Below are 18,740 nucleotides of genomic sequence, written 5' to 3' on the forward strand. Positions count from 1 at the left end.
CCACACCAAGAGAACCACAAAGTTTATAATTACAGTAGGAAATTGAAAGGTGGATACTAATTGCTTACCTATCAAGGATGTTGTATGTTGCAAGGGCCTTTGAAGGGCTCAGCAGGATGCCATTCACATAGATGTTACGAATACATCCAACAAAGTCATGGGTTTTTATCTGAGCAGGAAGCAGTAAAATGGATTCAAAAGTCCTGGTTCCTCCGAACATCATATTACTGCCAACATCTAGTGTTCTGATTACACATAAAGACAGAGAGCAGTCGTTGATAAAGATTAAACACAAGGCCAAAAAGTGACATTTTGAAGTGCAAATAGGGATTATTATTTCACTGCTACCTCTTTAAGCTATTGCCATCACTCCGTGAATAGCAAGATCCATTGTTCTCAATATCTGTGCAGTTGTCCACATGCAAGGAACCCATCTGTTAAAAGCAAGTAATGCTACATCAGTCTTTTTTAGATTGACCTCTTTTATTTTCAACTTAAAAATTGCCATCTCATTAACCTTGTGTATGTGCTGACATATCCAAAACTCACGTTCCCAATCCTCCTGGCAGTGACACTATGGAAATATCCATCGGCCACCTGCTTGTGTGTGTGTAGCCTCACAGGTCCTGGGCCCAGGTCATACGAGAGATGTATGGCCCCATTCAGTATCTCCAGTGCAATGAACTCCCTGCTGGATAGTCCTCCAGGGTTGTACAGGAGCAGGGAGTTCCTCTGCACTGTCGCAAACTCGAGAGAGATTAAATTAGTCCTGCGATCCAACGGGGGAAACTCCATGAAGGACAGCTCCTCAAAGCCATAACTGTGCTCCTCACAGTGGACTCCGCTCACGCCTAAAACAAAAATGGAGCATATTGTTTGTAAATTGTTCTCAGTTTTAACTTGGAAAAGTGACGGTATATTTTATGACATGTAAAGGATTACTTAAACATTTAACAGACAGATAAGTGGCATAGAACTTCTCATCATTGTCCACAACTAAACAAATTTCCCAAAATGTTGAACTTTTGCTTTAAAGATCCTTCTTTATGCATTATTCTTACCAAAGGGACAATGACAGGTGAATCCTCTCTGTGAATTGCTGCAGCTACCCTGAACACAAGGGGTTGATCTACAGTGGTTTATGAAGTGCTCACACATTTCTCCTAGAAAACACAAACAAATAAAGCCCAGACTTTGAGGAGATTCTGGATTCTAATCATGCAATATAATAATGTAATGTTATTTTTTTAAATACACCAAATTCTACCCTCAAATCCGGGTAAGCAGTGACAGTGATATCCATCCTGAGTGGAAGTACAAGTTCCCCTGTTTTGGCACTTTAGCTTCCGGCATTCATCTACATCAGTAGAGCAGAAAGAGCCAGAGAAGCCACTCTGACAGTGACAGTAGAACCCTCCTGGAGTATTCACACACATGCCTTTATTCTCACAGGGATTCACCTCACATTCGTCGGTGTCATGTTCACACAGTGTCCCGGTGAAGCCGGCTGGGCAGGTGCAATTAAAAATCTCTTTTTGCGGTGACACAAAGATGACCGCCGAGCTTTCCAGAACAGAAACATCTTGGCTGATGTAAATGTTTCTGTTGCACGCTGCCCCGTTTATACAAGGGCTGATGAGACATGGATCACTTGTGATGTGAGAAATCGTGACATTGCTCTGGCGTTCTAGTAATTTCTTATGGCCTTCAGCGATGCCACTGGCTACCTCTCTGCTAAGATATTGACCGTCGTAATTTTTCACAGCAGCCAATAGAAGGATTTCACTGCCAATATGTTTGATTCCAAATACATGAGTCTTCGAGGCCTGTAGGTTAAACAGACTGTCCAGAGCTTTCACAAACCGCAAATACTTAGTAGACATAAACTCTTCCATTGAGGATGATGACACATAGAATAGTATGCAGCTGTCTATAGATGCATTTGTGAAACCTTTATAGTTCACATAGATACTGTTGTTGACTGGGAAGTGAAGCTGGTCTGTAGCCTCGATTGTGATATTAAATGTAGCCTCGCCTTGAAAAGGAGATGACCACAGCTCACATGTGCCATTAGGTATTATGAACATATTTAGTTGTCCGTTTTTGATGGCGCAGTTGAATGTATCGGACTCATCCTGATCTTCAGGATGGACGTTACCGATCATCCCTCCTTGGAAAGAACTGCCAAAATATTTCACCTCAATGACAATATTTCTCGGCAGTGACGGGCTATCGTTTTCATCCACAATCTTGATGTGGATCGTTGTTGTTGATGATAGCGGGGGGATCCCTGCATCCCTTACAGCCACAAGGATGTGATATACAGCCATTTGTTCCCGATCAATAGTCTGTGTGGTGAATAAAACTCCATCAGGAGTCAGTGAAAAAGCACTTCCAGTTGAAGGGTTTACCAACCAGTAAGTAAAAGGTCCCCCATTTGGCGGAAAATCTGAATCAGATGCATTTAATCTGGCCACCACTGTGCCTTGAGGCTGATTTTCCTTCACTTGAGCCTCAGTGAATGTGAGTTTGGGAGAGTTGTCGTTAACGTCGTCAATAGTCACAACAACACTAGTAGTCCCGGTGGCTGGTGGAGAGCCATTATCAGTGGCTGTAACGATCAGATTATAAACTGGCCTGAGTTCTCTGTCAAGTGCAGAGTTCACTGAAATAATGCCACTGGATGGCTCAATGGCAAAGGAGATGTTTGTGTTTCCATTTTCAATGCTGAAGAAGAAACTATTCCAGTCCAATATGGAGTCCTCATCCAGAGCACTCACCGTTATCACAGGTGTCCCAACCGGGCTATTTTCTGTAACATTGGCCGAATAAAGTGCAGAGGTGAAAACGGGTGGATCGTTCGTGTCGATCACACTGATGTGGACCGACGTTTCGTCTACGTCCATGCCAGTGATAACACCAGAGTTCTTTGCCAGAACATTTACAACTACTTGACTGTTGCCTTGTTTTCTCAAACCGCCAGTTGTGTATATTTCTCCAGAAAATGAGTTGATTTCAAAGCCCATGTATTTGCTTCGACCAAACATCAGGTAAAACACCTGACCTTCAGAGCCTTGGTCATAATCTGTAGCTGTTACTTTTCCGATCCTAGTTCCAACTGGCACATTTTTAAGTACAGAAAAGTTGTATTCTTTTTGCCTGAATGTAGGTGTGAATTCATTGACATCTGAAATTTGGATGACAATGTGTGCTAAACTAAATAAAGCATGACCACCAATGTTTAACGCTTTGATTGTTATATCAAAGATCTGCTCTCGCTCATAATCAAAGACATCCAAAGTGGTGATAGTGCCATTTCTTGAATCAATTGCAAATTTATCCACAGGGCCAGCAATAATAGAGTAGGATATTTGAGCACCTGAATCATGCACAGCCTTCACAACTAGGACATTTGTTTCAATTTCTGAGTTTTCAGGCACTGACGTGATGTACTCTGAGAATGAAAAGACTGGAGCATTGTCATTCACATCCATAACTACCACTGTAACATTCAACATGCCGGTTTGAGGGACCCAGCCTCCATCCAGGGCTTTGATTTGAAGATGATAAATAACTACTTTTTCAAAGTCAAGCTCTCTGATCAGTGTTAGCAGCCCAGATGCTTCTCCGACAGAAAATGATAAATAGGGATTTTCTGGTGTAATGTAGTACATGATGGCACCATTGGGACCGTAATCTCCATCTTCTGCATGAATTTTCCCAATTACTGATCCTACCGGCAGGTCCTCAGGGACAGAGAACATGACATCCGGCTCTTTAAAGCTCGGAGGAAATTGATTCCTTCCAGTAATTTCAAAAGTGATTTCAGTCTGTGATGACAAAGACGGGGTGCCCTGATCTTTTGCAATAACTGATACTGTAAAAAACTGATTTATGCTCTCTATTAAACTCTGATTTAACATCACTTGTCCATTGTCGACTTGGATACAGAAGAAATCAGATGCATTACCTCCATTGAAAACATATTCAATACCAATGCTGGTGTTGCTGACATCCTGATCTATTGCTGTAAACTGGACCACCTCAGTACCAACATCCATGTGATACGGGATAACAATCAGAGGCCGGAAAGGTAAAAACATCGGTGGATAGTGGTTATAGGGTTCTAATCTCACTGTGACAGTAGTGTTACTGTACAGAGGAGCACTGCCACAATCAAAAACAATAACCGTAAAGTGGTAGATTTGAAAAGCAGCATTATGTAATGTCAGTGGCCGCTTTGTATAGATCTCACCAGAGGACGCGTTCAACCAAAACTGCTCATTTTGAGGTTCAATAATATACAAAACTTCACTGTTTTGCCCTATATCTGCATCTATAGCAAGAACCTGCACTACAAACACTTCTTTATCTTGTGTTTCAGGGAGGACAACGCTGTAAAACTGATCAGAAAATACCGGCCTATTATCGTTGATATCTGCAATGACTATAGTGACGTCGGTGCTAATGCTCCATGCTGAATCATTCGCGTTTACCTTCAAGATGTAATGATCCTGCATCTCCCTGTCCAGAAGTCTTTCAACAGTGATGTCGCCTGTGGTGAAGTCAATATTAAATGGCAGATCATCACTTTGATCAATTATGGAGTAATTTATTACTGCATTGGCACCAGAATCGTTATCAGTTGAGGTGACTTTTATAATCGTGTGTCCAACAGGGGAATCTTCAGGCACCTCTGTAAGAAAAATCTGTGAAAAACGAGGAGCGTTGTCATTTCTGTCTAAAATAACAATAATAACCGTTGCTGTGTCTTTATGAAGAGGGTTGTTTAGTTCTGCAGCTTCGACAGTTAATTTGAATTCAGGGGTATTTTCTCTGTCTAAATGTGCAGTGGTGCTCAGTAAACCATTTTCAGGGTCAATTGTGAAAAAACTATGAGTGTTTCTTTCTGTAATATTGTACTGCACTGTACCATAGCTGTCTGAGTCAGCGTCAATGGCAAGAACATCACAAACCCATGCTGGCGGGGAGTTCTCAAAAACCTCACACCTGTACTCGGCTTGGGTGAACTGAGGGAAGTTATCATTTACATCACTGATGTTTATGTGAATTTCTGCAAATGATGAGAAAGGAGGCGAGCCAGAGTCTCTGGCTTCTATTAACAAGGTAAACTCCTTTTTGCTCTCATAATCCAGAGGGTTCTCCACGGTCAACGCTCCATTCAACTGCTCCACATGAAACATGTCTTCAAAGTTTCCAGAAGCTAGATAAAAGGAGACTGGATCAGCTCTGGCGCTCGCCGCAGAGACAACCGCAACGAATGTTCCCACTGGCTCGTCCTCAGAGAGGACATCCCTCAGAACCTCCACAGTCATCTCTGGAAACTCAGAGACGTTCTGAAACCGTATGCTGATGGTGGTGATGTCAGATTTGGGATTTTCTCCAGCATCTTCCACATGTACACTGACAATGATATCTTCCGTTCTCCAGAGAGCACTGGAAGTGAATACAGTGCCGCTGTGTGGATGGATGGAAAACACATCTGAACTTTGTCCAAACAACGAAAAATGCAGTTCTGCGTTCATTTCAATATCTTCATCTGTTGCTCTTACTGCACAAACAACTGAGCCTGTAGGACGAAAAAACATAAAATAAAACTCAATCCTATCAAGACTATGATATCCAGGATGAAATATATAACTGTCAAGTGGAAGTAAAAACTCTCACCTGGAGCCATCTCAGTGGGCACATAGGCCACATAGGGGCTGTTCATAAACTGGGGCCAGTGGTCGTTAATATCTCCAATGAGAACAGTAACAAGCACTGAGCTTGACAAAGGCTGAGTCGGATGCCCATCACTGCCAATCACCATCAACCTGTAAATGGCTACTGTCTCCCTGTCCAGGAAATCGGTTGTAAACAGCTCTCCAGATGTTTCTTCGATGTCAAAAGGCATGTTAAGGTTCTCCATGGAATACCTATAGGAGAGTCAACATATGTAACAGTTCATCATTGAATTGGGATAAAGTAAAAAAGCATTACAATGCATGTACCGTAAAATCCCAGAGAGATTTTTAGTTGCTCTTGTGCGGCATATTCTGCAAACACACTGAGACTTCTGTGTGAGAAATGGTGATCCTAATGCTGCACCACAAGAAACATGATACCAAAAGGCCTCAGCCAATGCCTATCTTTAGCAGTATTTTAAGATTTTATTAGAGACGGTACTTCTCAAAATTGACTTTTTACATGTTACCTTATTTCCCCACTGATTCCTTCATCAATGTCAGATGCAGTTATCATGGCAAACACAGTGCCTGGGTTGCTGTCCTCAGACACTATGGTGTTGTAGACTTCCTGACTAAACTCTGGACGGTTATCATTGACATCATCCACTATGATGTGTATGGATAGAGTTCCTGTTAGAGGTGGCAATCCTTCATGTGACAAAAAAAATAATGGTTTATCAAACCAAGTTTGAAGTGACTGAGACTTTAAAAACTGATCATATTTAACTTTGGCCTGAATCACCTGAGTCAACAGCAACGATGTTGACGAAGTAAGACGATTCCCTCTCTCTGTCCAGGCTGTGTAAGATGTGTAACGAGCCACTGGGAGTGATGGAGAACAAACCGTCACGATTTCCTTTCTGTATAAAATAGGTCAGCTGGCTGTTGGCGCCTAAATCTTCATCCAAAGCTGATACCTGGTAAAGAAAAAGACATAAACAATCTAGACATTGACATTTTATAATCAACATTCAATAAAGTCTTCCATTAACAACAATGTGTAGCACCTGACATGTGAGCTGATCAGGGTCCTCATCATTCTCTGTGACATGCATGGTCAGTGTTTGTGGAGTAAAGAGGGGTGCAAAGTCGTTGACATCCAACACTGTGATACTGATAGCAGCAGTGGCAGATCTGTGTTCAGTCCCCTTATCCGCAGCTGTTATGGTTAAGGTGTAGTTTGAATCCCTCTCCCTGTCCAGTTGGCCCATGACTGTGATGACACCTCGAACCGTGTCCACCACAAACGGACTCTCCCGGGTCAGTATGTACCCAACTTCTCCATTTGTCCCAATGTCTCGATCAAGAGCCTGAACCTGGAACAGGCTCGTTCCTCTCGGGAAGTCCTCTCTGATTGTCAAGCTGTAGGTGCTTTGAGAGAACTCAGGGTCATGGTCATTAGCGTCCTCGACGTGCACCGTGAGATTCATAGTGGTCGCCATTCTGGGTGAGCCTTCATCAGTGGCTGTTACAGTAATAGTCAGGGTGTCTACCTGTTCTCTGTCCAATGCCTCCTCCAGGTATATTTTTCCACTCCTGTTACCAATGCTAAACTCGCCCCCAGAAGTGTTGTTCAAATAATATAAAACTTCCCTGTTGGATCCAATGTCTTCATCCTCAGCATGCACAGTCATTATAACAGAGTGGAGTGCAGTGTCCTCTGGTATACTGACTATTTTGGCTGACACAAACAATGGAGCGTTGTCATTGACATCATCAACCACCACAATGACATTTGCCGTACTGGTGAACTGTAACGACACAGTCTGGATACAATCATTGGCCGTCACAGTCAGATCGTAGAAGGGTTGTCTCTCTCTGTCTAACTCTGAGTTCAGGCACAAAGCGCCAGCTGTATTTATGAAGAACACTTCCTCCTCATCTCCACCAACAACTCGTAGTTTCAAGTCTCCATTGTCACCTGGCCAAGAGGAAAAGAGAATACATGATGTTATCAGAAACGATGGATTGCCCTTCTCATGATGGCTTGGTGTACTATGTATAATACAAGGATCAAAAAGTTGCATTTTGCTCAAGAACTGTTTGCTGCTAAATGCATAATTCCATAATTTAGGATCAAGGATATCTTTATAATCCCCGACAACAGAAACCAACCACATAGAAGATCTCATTGAGCTATTTAAAAGGCCAATGAGAGCAGGGACAAATTCATTCTAGAGTCTATTAGTCCTGCATCTTTGCAAATTGTATCTGCGGCCAGAGAGAAGCACCTTGGACAGGGAGTGGCAAGGATCAGCCAGGATTGACTGGGCCTTCTTCAAAGTTCTACCCTCCTAGTAATCAAGCATTAGCAATAAATAAAGGGGCCAAGAATAGGAATTCACTGGAACATTTTAAAGAAAAATGACTTTAACTACAAAATATGAGATTTTCAACAGAACACAATCAAATAACACAAAGATAAAGAAGATGTGTGATCATGTCTGGATTTTACTTGCCAGATGTGGCACATCTTTACCTTTTCTTTATCACAATGTGTTTTACTCACTGTTGATTCTGTTGGGGTTCTCTGACTGTGGATTCTACTTTGCCTTTAAATGCAACAGGGGTCAAACAAATGTGGCATCTGCTGAATGTTGGATTAATGTCATATTTGACATTCTTTTGTATTCCTGCACTTACCATCATCGTTATCTGACACATTCAAGGACAGGAAGCAAGTGCCCACCCGTGTGTCTTCCAGCAGTGACACAGGAAAGGAATCCTGACTGAAAACAGGGGGGTTGTCGTTCACATCTAACACATTGAAGTACACCCTGACACTGGATCCCTGTGAGTCGCCCTGCTGCCCCACCACAGTGAGGATGTAGAATCTTTGTGCTTCGAAATCCAGGCTTCGGGATAATAGGAACTCCCCTGAGAAGGGGCTGAGGAGGAACAGGTTCGCTCCGTCATCCTCCTGCACTGAGTATGTGATACGCGTGAGACTCTCCGACAGGTTTTCCAACTTTCCCACAACTGTCCCTGTCAACACATGGGGAATGCACAATCCCTGGTCTGGTGACTGGGAAATGAAAATAAAACTTTTGGCAATATCATTGTCAAAAATAGAAGGATGTAAACTATCATTTCTAATAGATATTAGAAATGAGAATAGTGAAGAATAAAGGAAACAATCGTACTTACAAAAAAGAAATTAGGAAAATATATGAAATCACAGGTTAAATACTAGCATTTAAAAAGCAAAAATGTGGTAAATTAACATAATGTATTTGTGCTTAATTTACATGGGTAAGACCTTGCTGTACAGATGACTAACCTGGTACTGTGTCTTCTTTCACTTCAAATGAATAAACAGTTTTGAAGAGAGCCATCTGTGTTCGCCATCTGTTATTGGAGTGTAAGCCGACAGATGTATCATACCAGGAGGGAAGCGTTTGCTGTCTGTCACTGCTCACATTTACTGTATTTCCAGATGAAGCCTCATATGAGGAAGTAGTATTAAACACCTGAGAAACCATGGAGAAAAAAATAAATGACTCTTGTTTTTTTGTTAGAATAGGCCACATTTGAAGCATATATAGATTCTACGCATTCATATGCATTATAAACGTATGAACTTGATAAACATAAGTTGCAACATATGAGCTCAGAGACCAGCTTACCAGAAAATGAAACAATAAAATTGTGTATTTTTTCCAGTGTCCAGTCCAGTCCATTTTAAAGTTCACTTCATAAGTGCCTCTTACTTGCAAAATCAAGTGAAAAAAATAAGATCCTAAGCAAAACAAAACAGACGTGGCATTAAAAAGTGAGCTCCTAAACTTCACGGCTTTACCTCCACACAGGACCAACAAAAGGAAAACTTTAAAAGCTGTCCCCACAGTGATTACTCAATCTTCTCATCTTGTAATCCTGACTGACACGCCCCTTTGACATCATTCTATGCAAATCCAGCAGCAGAAAAAAAACCCTCTGTTGGGGCTCCAAAATGCAGCAGATTGAAAGTGTGTTGTTGTTACATAACAAAAATAAACTCAATCTTTGGATTAATTAGTCCACACATCTTTTCTTTCTTTGTAAAATGAATTCCGGCAAGTGAAAAAGAAAAGTGTAACAATATATAATACTATGTTTTGCTGAATCAGTCTGTTTTGTATTCTCTCCATGGACGAAGGTTCCTCGGCGTAGCGCTGAAGCGGACTCTTTGAACAGTTGCCTGCAGTAAGGTGGCCTAGGGGGAGCCTTTCTTGCTGCATGTCAGATGGGGAATTCATTCAGAGACTGCGAGGCGTTCATTCAAATTGGGAAGGAGAGAAAAGAAAAGAAAACGGCTGCTCTGATCCACAGGTTTCAAAAGAGAGCTGACATGACACTGTGGCACAGAATGTTAAAACTGAATACACTTTTCTAGGAGCAATTGAGTATGTGACTAGCATGACCAAAGAAGGCTTCTCTTGGACATCCAAAACGAACACACATGCCTCTTATGGTATTACATGTATGGTTTGATGAATTGCTGTTACTATAACCCATAACTGGACCTTTATCAGCACTGCTTTCCCTCTTATAAAACAACTGCTGTAAGCCTAATGTGCTCTACATGAAGGAACACTGAGGATGAAAGCCTCTTTGTCTGTGAGACCCGCTCATTCATATTTGCTCACACTTTTAAGAGGACAGTTCTTTGTATGGCAAAGGTCCACGCCGCCAAGAAACTCCTGATAAATGGACATGTGAACCCCCTTTCAAGTGACTGTGAGGCCACCGGGACCGTGAAACTGTCTCCAATTACACACGGAGGAAACTCTATCGCAGCAGAGGACCACAAAAGGTCGCTGCCTGGTCTCACTGGGGCCGTGCACACAGAGAGAACTTTGTGCACACACTGAGGTAAGACTTGAATAGGCTCACTACACTTAATGTCATCTTCTGAATGTGGTCAGTATAACTCAGCCAGTTAGGATTCATCTTGCTTTAGACACAAAAGAACTCCACTCGTCACTGTATGTGACTATTTGTCTAATTGGATTGAATTCTACCCGTTTAACAATATAATATGGGGGTGTTGTATGTTTGACACAAACATAACTGGTGTGAAGCTGAATTTTGCCAACAGTTCAAGCCCCAACATTAGCATTAGCGATAGAAACCGGCAGGGTTATTGTTCCCCTTGAAGAGAAAGGACTTAGTCTGCTACATGATTTAGATGAACATGAAGTCCATTTGACGTTTCTTTTGCTCATTATATGTGGATTTACTATCTTGAGTAAAATGTCCATAATTTTGGATGAGTTTTTCTGGATAACTGATTTTGAGAAATGTGGGTTTTTGGAAGGCAACCTTTTGTTTGTCTGATTTAATTTGTTGAGTGTGGGACACATGACAAATGATTTGTTTACAATATTAAGTTATATTCATATCTGAATAATGACTCACTATGGCAACAGAGCCCATGTGGGCTGAGCTCTGTGGGCATGACACAATAACCAACATAACCATGGTTTGAACTTTTAACTGTGTATCCTCTTGCAGTTTACTTAACCGTGGCGCCACCTCCTGGACTTAGGTTCCCTAAACCACAGTACAATTATCAACGTCTCACTTTTCAAGGTTATCTGGGGAAAAAACTAAATAGAGCCGAGGAAGTCTAGCAAATCAGGTAGTTAGCTAACATGCATTGTACATATGCTTCATACCTCATTGTGTAAGCATATTTCCAAAGCATTTAGAGCACATTGTAAAATATATAACGGATGTATTGTCATATTTTTTATTGTTCACTTTTCTATATTTATGTTTCTTGACTTTTTCAGCACTGCTTTTTTTCTCTTACTATATTTGTGATGTACCAAAAGATCATTGGAAATTAATATTTCCTTACATCCGGGTAAATGCATTATTACTGCAGAGCACCGATTGATGACATCTTTCCAAATCACAGCCATTCGGCTGTTTTTGGAACCAACAGACAACGCACAGCTCATTTTTGTAGTAAGACATGTTTGTAAACATGGGTGAGCGAGACATTCATATTCTATTATTACATATGGTTACTCAAAGGCTGCTTCGCTCCGGTAAAAATCAAGCTGTCGGTAGTTCTCATTTCCGTTAATAGAGGTTTTCCACTACGCCGCTGCCTTATAATTTGACAGCAGAAACCAGAACAAAGAGTTGTGGCGTCATTTTGCACGTATTCACTTGTGCAGTACATTTAAAATGAAAAACATCAAACCCCCAGAATATTTGAATTGTTTATGTGAATACTTGATAGTCTACATGTTGGTTCTTTAATAACTGGTATATGGTTGAAAGATGTTGAGATAACTAAAATGAGACAAACTTATATTTAAAAAAAACGACCTTTATTGGAGACATTCTTGAATGTCAACAGCTGTGTTTGATATTAGAGTGGTATTCAAAGAACAATAAAAAGACACTGGGACAGCACATAAAAAAATATTTTTCTGAAAATAAAGAAAAATACACAAACTCACAAATCTAATTTTTGAGTTGTAACACCTAAAGACTAGTTACTTTCAGACCAATTTTGTTGTCCTCCTAAATTGTTACATAATATGGCAGGGAATGAAGGACTACCACTAGAAAATCTCAAACTTAAGATATGTAGTGTTAACTTTACAAAGAAAAAGGAGAATAACACTGTACATCTTAAAAACATTAAATATACACAGGTTCTTGTTCAGTCTTTATGTTTCAAGATGGTGTATTGAGTATATTAGAATTATATGGCATAAACAAAACTCCGATCAATATGAAGTTTACTCGTCGTCGTCATCATCATCGTCATCATCATCGTCATCTTCCTCATCTTCGTCCTCGTCATCTGCGGTAGCAGCAGAGGCGGAATCCACTGTGCCCTTTGTGCGATAAGCAACAATATCCTGTGGAGAGCCCAATAAATGTGTTTTTAGCACTACAGAGTAGGTTCTACTCTTTTAAAAGCTTCAAAGTAAAAAGACACTTCAAAAACCACAAAATATGATTTTCAAATTTCCCGAAAACAAGCCCTGCTTTCTCTTTTCACCTTGTCATACTTCTCCTTCAACTTGGCAGCCTTCCTTTCATACGGCTGCTTGTTCTCTGCAGATGAGCCATTCCACATCTCTCCCAGCTTCTTGGCTGTGTCCCCGATGGTCAGACCAGGATGCTCAGTTTTTACCTTGGGGCGAAAGTCTGCACAGAATAGGAAGAATGCAGACCTGTGGGGAGGGGGAATTGGTCAGATAAATGATCATAATCCTCTTGTCAACTGTCAGAAAAAAAATGACTTAATCGTGGTACATACGGTGGTCTCTTGGGGGCATTGGGGTCCTTGTATCGCTTCTTCTTCTGACCCTTGGGGGGATCGTAATTCTTCATGTCCCTCTCATAACGCACCTTGTCCAATTTGGCCATATCTTCAAACTTGCCTTTCTCTTTCTGTGACATTGTCTTTGGGGGAGAAAAAAAGCATTTTTAAACAATCTAAAAATACATCCACTATGTAAAAAAAAATAAAAATGATTCAGAGAATAAATTAATAAAAGACGATGATTCAGATATTAAGAGAATTGTATTTTACCTTCCATCGCTCAGAGCATTTCTTAGAAAACTCTGCAAAGTTGACAGAGGCATCGGGATGTTTCTTCTTGTGTTCCTCACGGCATGTTTGCACAAAGTAGGCATACGAGGACATTCTGCCTTTCGGCTTCCTCGGGTCCTTGCCCATCTTGGACCGCTAAATGGATGTGTAAAAAAAAAAAGGTTTTAAGATGAATTCATCTAAGCCTAGTCATACAGCAGCAATATCTAAATATATCCCGAGTCAATGGTCCACGTCTGGCTTTGTCAGTTCCATCTATTGTTTCAATCGGGAGGTGGGAGGATAGCGTCTGGGATGACTAATTACCCATTGTATGTCGAGGCCAACAAGATGCCTCTTTTAATTTGTAACTACGCATTCGTTTAGTGTTACTTTATTTCCCGCGATCATCCCCGGCGATATAACGTTTAGTGGAGCTCGAGATAACGGACCGGACCATTCATTACATTGTCCAGTTACGTTCGCCTCCCATTCACATAGCATGCAGATGAGTAGAGCTGGATTAGCATTAGCTTTCCCCCATTTGATTGTTCGCTAGCTGCTAACCACTCTCGCTTTGTGTCCCATTACTTTTGACGAGAGCCTTTTCGCAAAGCTACCTAGCTTTAGCGGGCTGGCATGACACACTGGTTATTTCATGAGACGATTATTAAAATGGCTGATTTGATTGCGAACAATGGCCACCACACCGCTCGCCATCTAACGGGCCTCATTTTAACCCTAAAGTGCGTGTCTGAATATCGGAGATTATTGAATTTAATGTGTCAATAAAAGTGTCGATGGGGGCGAGGGGGAGGATGCTCCGCCTGCATCACAGTACCGGCGCTTCAGCACCAACCATTGGTATTAACCTACGTTCACTTCAGCGCCAGCGTTAGCTTCCACGATAGCGACGCCGCCGCAATGAGGCTAGCGTAGCAGGCTAGCGTCACGAGCAGCTCCTACACATTAGCGGACGTTACGGTAACCCAGGCGTAGGAGTTGGTCATTGGATGCTATGCATCGCACATTGTTTGGGTGGTTATACATGGCGGACGGTCATGTCAACGGAGGTAACTACGCAGCTCGGTTGGCGAGACTGTTTAATACCAGCAAACAGCTCGCTATTGTGTTAGCACCCCATCTCGCTCAGTCACGCAATTCTATGTGCAAGGTTACACGACGATGTATACTGTGCACAACTTAACGCAGACTACGGGTTCATTCACAGCAGTTCCGCACTAGTCGCAGTGTGTAAAGAAAGTGAACGTGTGCAATGCTTACCCCAACTACAGCACTATAGGAAGCCAGCTTTGCGTCGTTACGTCTCAAACAATGGAAGGAAAAGTACCGTTAGAGCGCGGTCCTTCGGTTGCGAGGATGCGTCTGTGCCTGTGTCGGGCTCCGGCTGTCGGACATTGGCTGCCGTAAACTCCTTGGAGTATCTTATTGGACACTCGCTGTCTCAGTCCTGCTTGTTGTACAGTTGGTTAGAAAACACTAGCGGCGGTGGCGCTAAACTTGAATGTTAAACCTCCGACGCCTTCATTTTAGTGAAGGCAACACATACCATAACAGTGAGAGTGAAGGGCAGACTTGTGTGGTGGAATAATTACCCATGGTATTGTTTACTTGAGTAAATGTGTCAGACTACAATGTGCAATTACTTCACGAATTAGATGTAATTAAATGTAGATTAATATTGTCAACAAACTATCCAAATATTTTATCCATAAATGATAAGATATATAACATTGTAATAGGCCTAACGATATACAATAGGCTATTACTGAATTATCCACATGTAAGCAGCATTGTATTGCTGTTTCTGGTAAAGGGGGAGCTAATTGTATTTAATTGAACAATTTTATTGATTTAGACAAATTAGAATTAGATTTATAGATTAAGATTATTTGATAACTGTGTGGTTGAGTATGGAAAAAACACATGGAAGCATCTGGAGGACTTCCTTCTTTGAATTTCTTGTGAGATATCTGTATCATAAATTGCAAATAGAATAGTAGTTTATTTGTGGTCGACAAATCATTCCATACAATAATTATGTTTTGTAGGCCTATGTGTATCTGTCGAGTATACCTAGTTATTTCAGTAACAGACATTAACAAAGCATGTGGCAGTGTTGAATTTGTTATGCAACATCTCCCCTGCTGAGCAGCTCACTGTGGCCTTTCAGATGTTGTAGGTTTCCATAACCACAGTACATAGAAACACCCTTCTGGGATCAGCTCTGCCTCTGCTTCAATAAAAACATGACCTAAAAGCCAAACTACAGGGGCTCAAATGTAGGATCCACGGCGGTCAGTAATGCTTTTTGACAAACCACCAATGAAGTGAAAGAAATGGAAATTGAAAGGATTTCATTATACTGAAAACAACCATCGCACAAGATTCCAAAACAGTGGTCACCAATGGCAACCAAAGGTACTGTTAAACCGAGGATAGCTTATGTAGAGATTGAAACTTGAAGGTCATTTTTATTGTGGTTATAGATGATTTAGAAGGCATCTTTTTACCTTCTTGCATTTGTGTGTGGTTTACTGTTATATAATACGTTCATCTCATTATGTTGTGTAATTAAGGTAAATGATAGACTGTCTGATATGTCTATTTTTAGTTGGAATCATTATTATTTTGTCATGCCTTGTTTTTTTCCATAATACTTTTATTTGCATTTACAGCATTGTAATTATTAATGTAGAAATGTCACATTTAATTTCCCTATTCATGCTATCTCACTTTGGGGTAATTTTGGATATGTCCCTGACACTTTCCAAAATCCTGTTATTGTCCCCCTCAGCTAATCAAATAATAAGATAGTCAAGCTAAAACAAAGGGTTACAATACAGAGGCTTACATAGTATTTCTAACATTTGCATAGTTTGCTTGAATGATTTAAATGTGTTTTTTTAACTCTTCATTCACCCAACTCATTGTCTGTAGCTCAAAATGACACAGTACATATGACGAATTAAGGGTTGCATTCTAATGGTACATTTTTCCATAGAGGGCAAACAGTGGTGGGATCCATATGAAACATCTAATAGAAGACAATTTGTCTACTGGCCAAAATCAGCTGCAGAGATCCTGGTGTAAGTTCTATTAACAGGCTTCAGGTAAAGTTCTGAATAGGCATACAAAATATGTATGTGTGTGTAACTGTATATGTTGATGCGTATGCAGGTGCCCAACGACAACTTCATTTATAGACTCCTATTCACAGTCGGGACCTATTGGTTCAACAGTGTACAGCAAGGACTTTGACTGGAAGCCACCCTGTAAACCTGAATCCATTCGCACAGGAACAGCCTCGGGACAGAGGAGAAACAACCCGCATCCCAGTCAGGTTTGTATTTAGGCTGTGTTAGCCTCAATTTTATCTTTATAGCCAAATGCCTCGCTTGACCTCTCGCTGTGTATCGTAACCTTTTAATCAAGTTGTTTTCTCCACATCAAGTCTTTCATGAAGTGGAGGCTGCCTAGGGATGCCGCACGGAGCTCTGAGTACGTCGGCTTCCCTTGGAAATGTCCCCCATCTGAGGAGGAGATCCGTAAGGCCTTGACAGCACAGTACAGCTCCATCTACAGATGTGACTACATGAGTATGCCTCAAGGTTTGACAAGTCTGTTGTTTCAGTCTTGTGTATGTGAAAGCATGTCAGACCAGCTGAACTACTGACATTCAGGAGCTTCCAAATCAAACTGTAAGAACATTTCTCTCTACAGCCTTCTATTTTCCTTTTGTTGTGGCACTTATTTGACAGGACATGATCATATTATTAGTGGAGAAAGAAAACCTGCACCTCGGCACAGCAGGCCTGAAATGCCACTTTCTACTGATACAGAGATGAGGGACAATTATCGCCAGCCAAAGCAAAAGCTTGAACTGCTGGGCAACGACTCTCTCTACAGCTGCACAAATCCTAACGTGGAATGCCGTGGTATAGGTATTATATGCTGAAACATATATTTTTGTAAACACGGTAAAGAGTGCCTGCAATTCATCAAGCTAATGCTTTCTATCAATTGATTATCCTGTGTGTTGCAGTTCCAACTGTTGTGCAGAGACACACTCAGCAGAAAAGATCATATTTGACAAACTACGACCGGTTTTGTGGAAAGAGAGTCACTAATGTCACAAATATGATTAAGTCTCTGCTGCCCCAGGAGCTGCAGCAGTTACACACAATTATACCCGAGGAGGGTAAGCAACACTGCCAACACGTTGCTTACTGATTTGGATTATTGACAGATGGGTAATTCATGTTTTGTGTATTTTTGCTTTGCAGAAAAGGAGGCTGTAAAAGCAGTCATGAGTATAAATACTTATCCAAACAAAAGGGATAAAGTGAATAAACTCCCACCAGTTGTGCTTGATACCTGCTCACCAAAGTGGATATCAAGTTGGCCAGGACCCCTCTAAATCTGATTGCTTATGTTTACCTGTCTTTGTTTTTTTGTGTTTTTATGTAATTTTGTTTCATGCTAGGGGTAAATCCTATAATAAACTTAAATGTCTCACTAAGCAGAGGCAAGATTTCGCCAGGTGTGTCCACAGCCTCTGCTGATTGAATGAATTGAAACAGGCTAACCCCCTCGTCTGAACACCAGTTATGCACCAACATTATACTCACTCACTCAGACGCACGTGCACAACTGATCCAAGATCTTCATGGCGGAGCTAATAAGAACATAACATAGTATAATACATTGTAATTAAAAGTGTCTTTCTGAATTTAATTGATTTCTCATTTTTATGTGGAACTCGTGTGTCATAATTCAAACCCTTTAAAAACAAATTCTAATACACCAAAATGACACATGAAGCACAATGATTGAAACTGACACTCAGAGAGGGATACCTTTGCTCAAGATTTAAAAAAACTCTAAACACATATTCTGCTCACCCAATTTTAACATGTAATAGCAATTAAATGCAATGCAATAGATACTTATCTTTACTTATTAAATTATATTTCTGTTCTGATTTTCAAAACAAAATGCATCCTTTGGAAATGCATGGATGTATTGTCTGATTTTACAATGTGGAGAGAAAAAATATATATAATATTTTCATTTGTGTGCTGTCCTGGTCTTGTGTGTATTTGCTGCATATTCTCTAATTATGTCTCTGGACTATATCATTAGAAAAGTAAAAATGTTAAAAGTGTTTTAGATTGAGCACAGCAGTGTGGAACTGGCTCAAACACAATCAGATCGTATAAATCATGTGTGTGCCATGACACAAAAATGAGTTTCGATTAATTATTCTATAGATTTGAAGTGTTCTATTTTTGAAAAAGATCTGAGGTGTTCTGCTCCTGGTGTGTGTGGCTGCGTGAATTGTGTGTAGTGTCTTGACAAAATAAGCCCATTTTTCAAAATGGGTGCCAAAGTAATTGAGGAGGAAAAAAAGGCTTTATGTT

The 18,740-nt window shown here is 40.8% G+C and overlaps 2 protein-coding genes across 2 annotated transcripts; one reads left to right on the plus strand and one right to left on the minus strand.

Annotated features, from left to right (window-relative positions):
* Nucleotides 1-12,075: 12,075 nt before the first annotated feature.
* Nucleotides 12,076-14,618, minus strand: hmgb1b (high mobility group box 1b). The gene is made up of 5 exons (XM_079225259.1): nucleotides 14,581-14,618; nucleotides 13,297-13,452; nucleotides 13,021-13,166; nucleotides 12,760-12,934; nucleotides 12,076-12,616 (listed from the first exon to the last, which is right to left on the minus strand). Exons 2-5 carry the CDS (start codon nucleotides 13,441-13,443, stop codon nucleotides 12,494-12,496), a joined length of 591 nt encoding a protein of 196 aa, XP_079081385.1. The 5' UTR covers nucleotides 13,444-13,452; nucleotides 14,581-14,618; the 3' UTR covers nucleotides 12,076-12,493.
* Nucleotides 14,619-16,302: 1,684 nt separating this feature from the next.
* On the plus strand, nucleotides 16,303-17,737 carry tex26 (testis expressed 26; the record flags this gene model as incomplete). The annotated part of the gene is made up of 6 exons (XM_079224478.1): nucleotides 16,303-16,406; nucleotides 16,498-16,660; nucleotides 16,772-16,981; nucleotides 17,024-17,261; nucleotides 17,363-17,518; nucleotides 17,604-17,737. The coding sequence occupies 6 exons, from the start codon at nucleotides 16,303-16,305 to the stop codon at nucleotides 17,735-17,737; spliced, it is 1,005 nt and encodes a 334-aa protein (XP_079080604.1).
* Nucleotides 17,738-18,740: the final 1,003 nt, after the last annotated feature.

Source organism: Taurulus bubalis, assembly GCF_910589615.1.
Source record: "Taurulus bubalis genome assembly, chromosome: 10".
Lineage (NCBI taxonomy): Eukaryota > Metazoa > Chordata > Actinopteri > Perciformes > Cottidae > Taurulus > Taurulus bubalis.

Coding starts and splice junctions, on each gene's coding strand:
- hmgb1b (XM_079225259.1), bottom strand. CDS start 13,443: ATGGGCAAGGACCCGAGGAAGCCGAAAGGCAGAATGTCCTCGTATGCC. Junction 12,935..13,020: donor AATGCCCCCAAGAGACCACC/GTATGTACCACG, acceptor CCCTCCCCACAG/GTCTGCATTCTTCCTATTCT. Junction 12,617..12,759: donor TGAAGGAGAAGTATGACAAG/GTGAAAAGAGAA, acceptor GGCTCTCCACAG/GATATTGTTGCTTATCGCAC.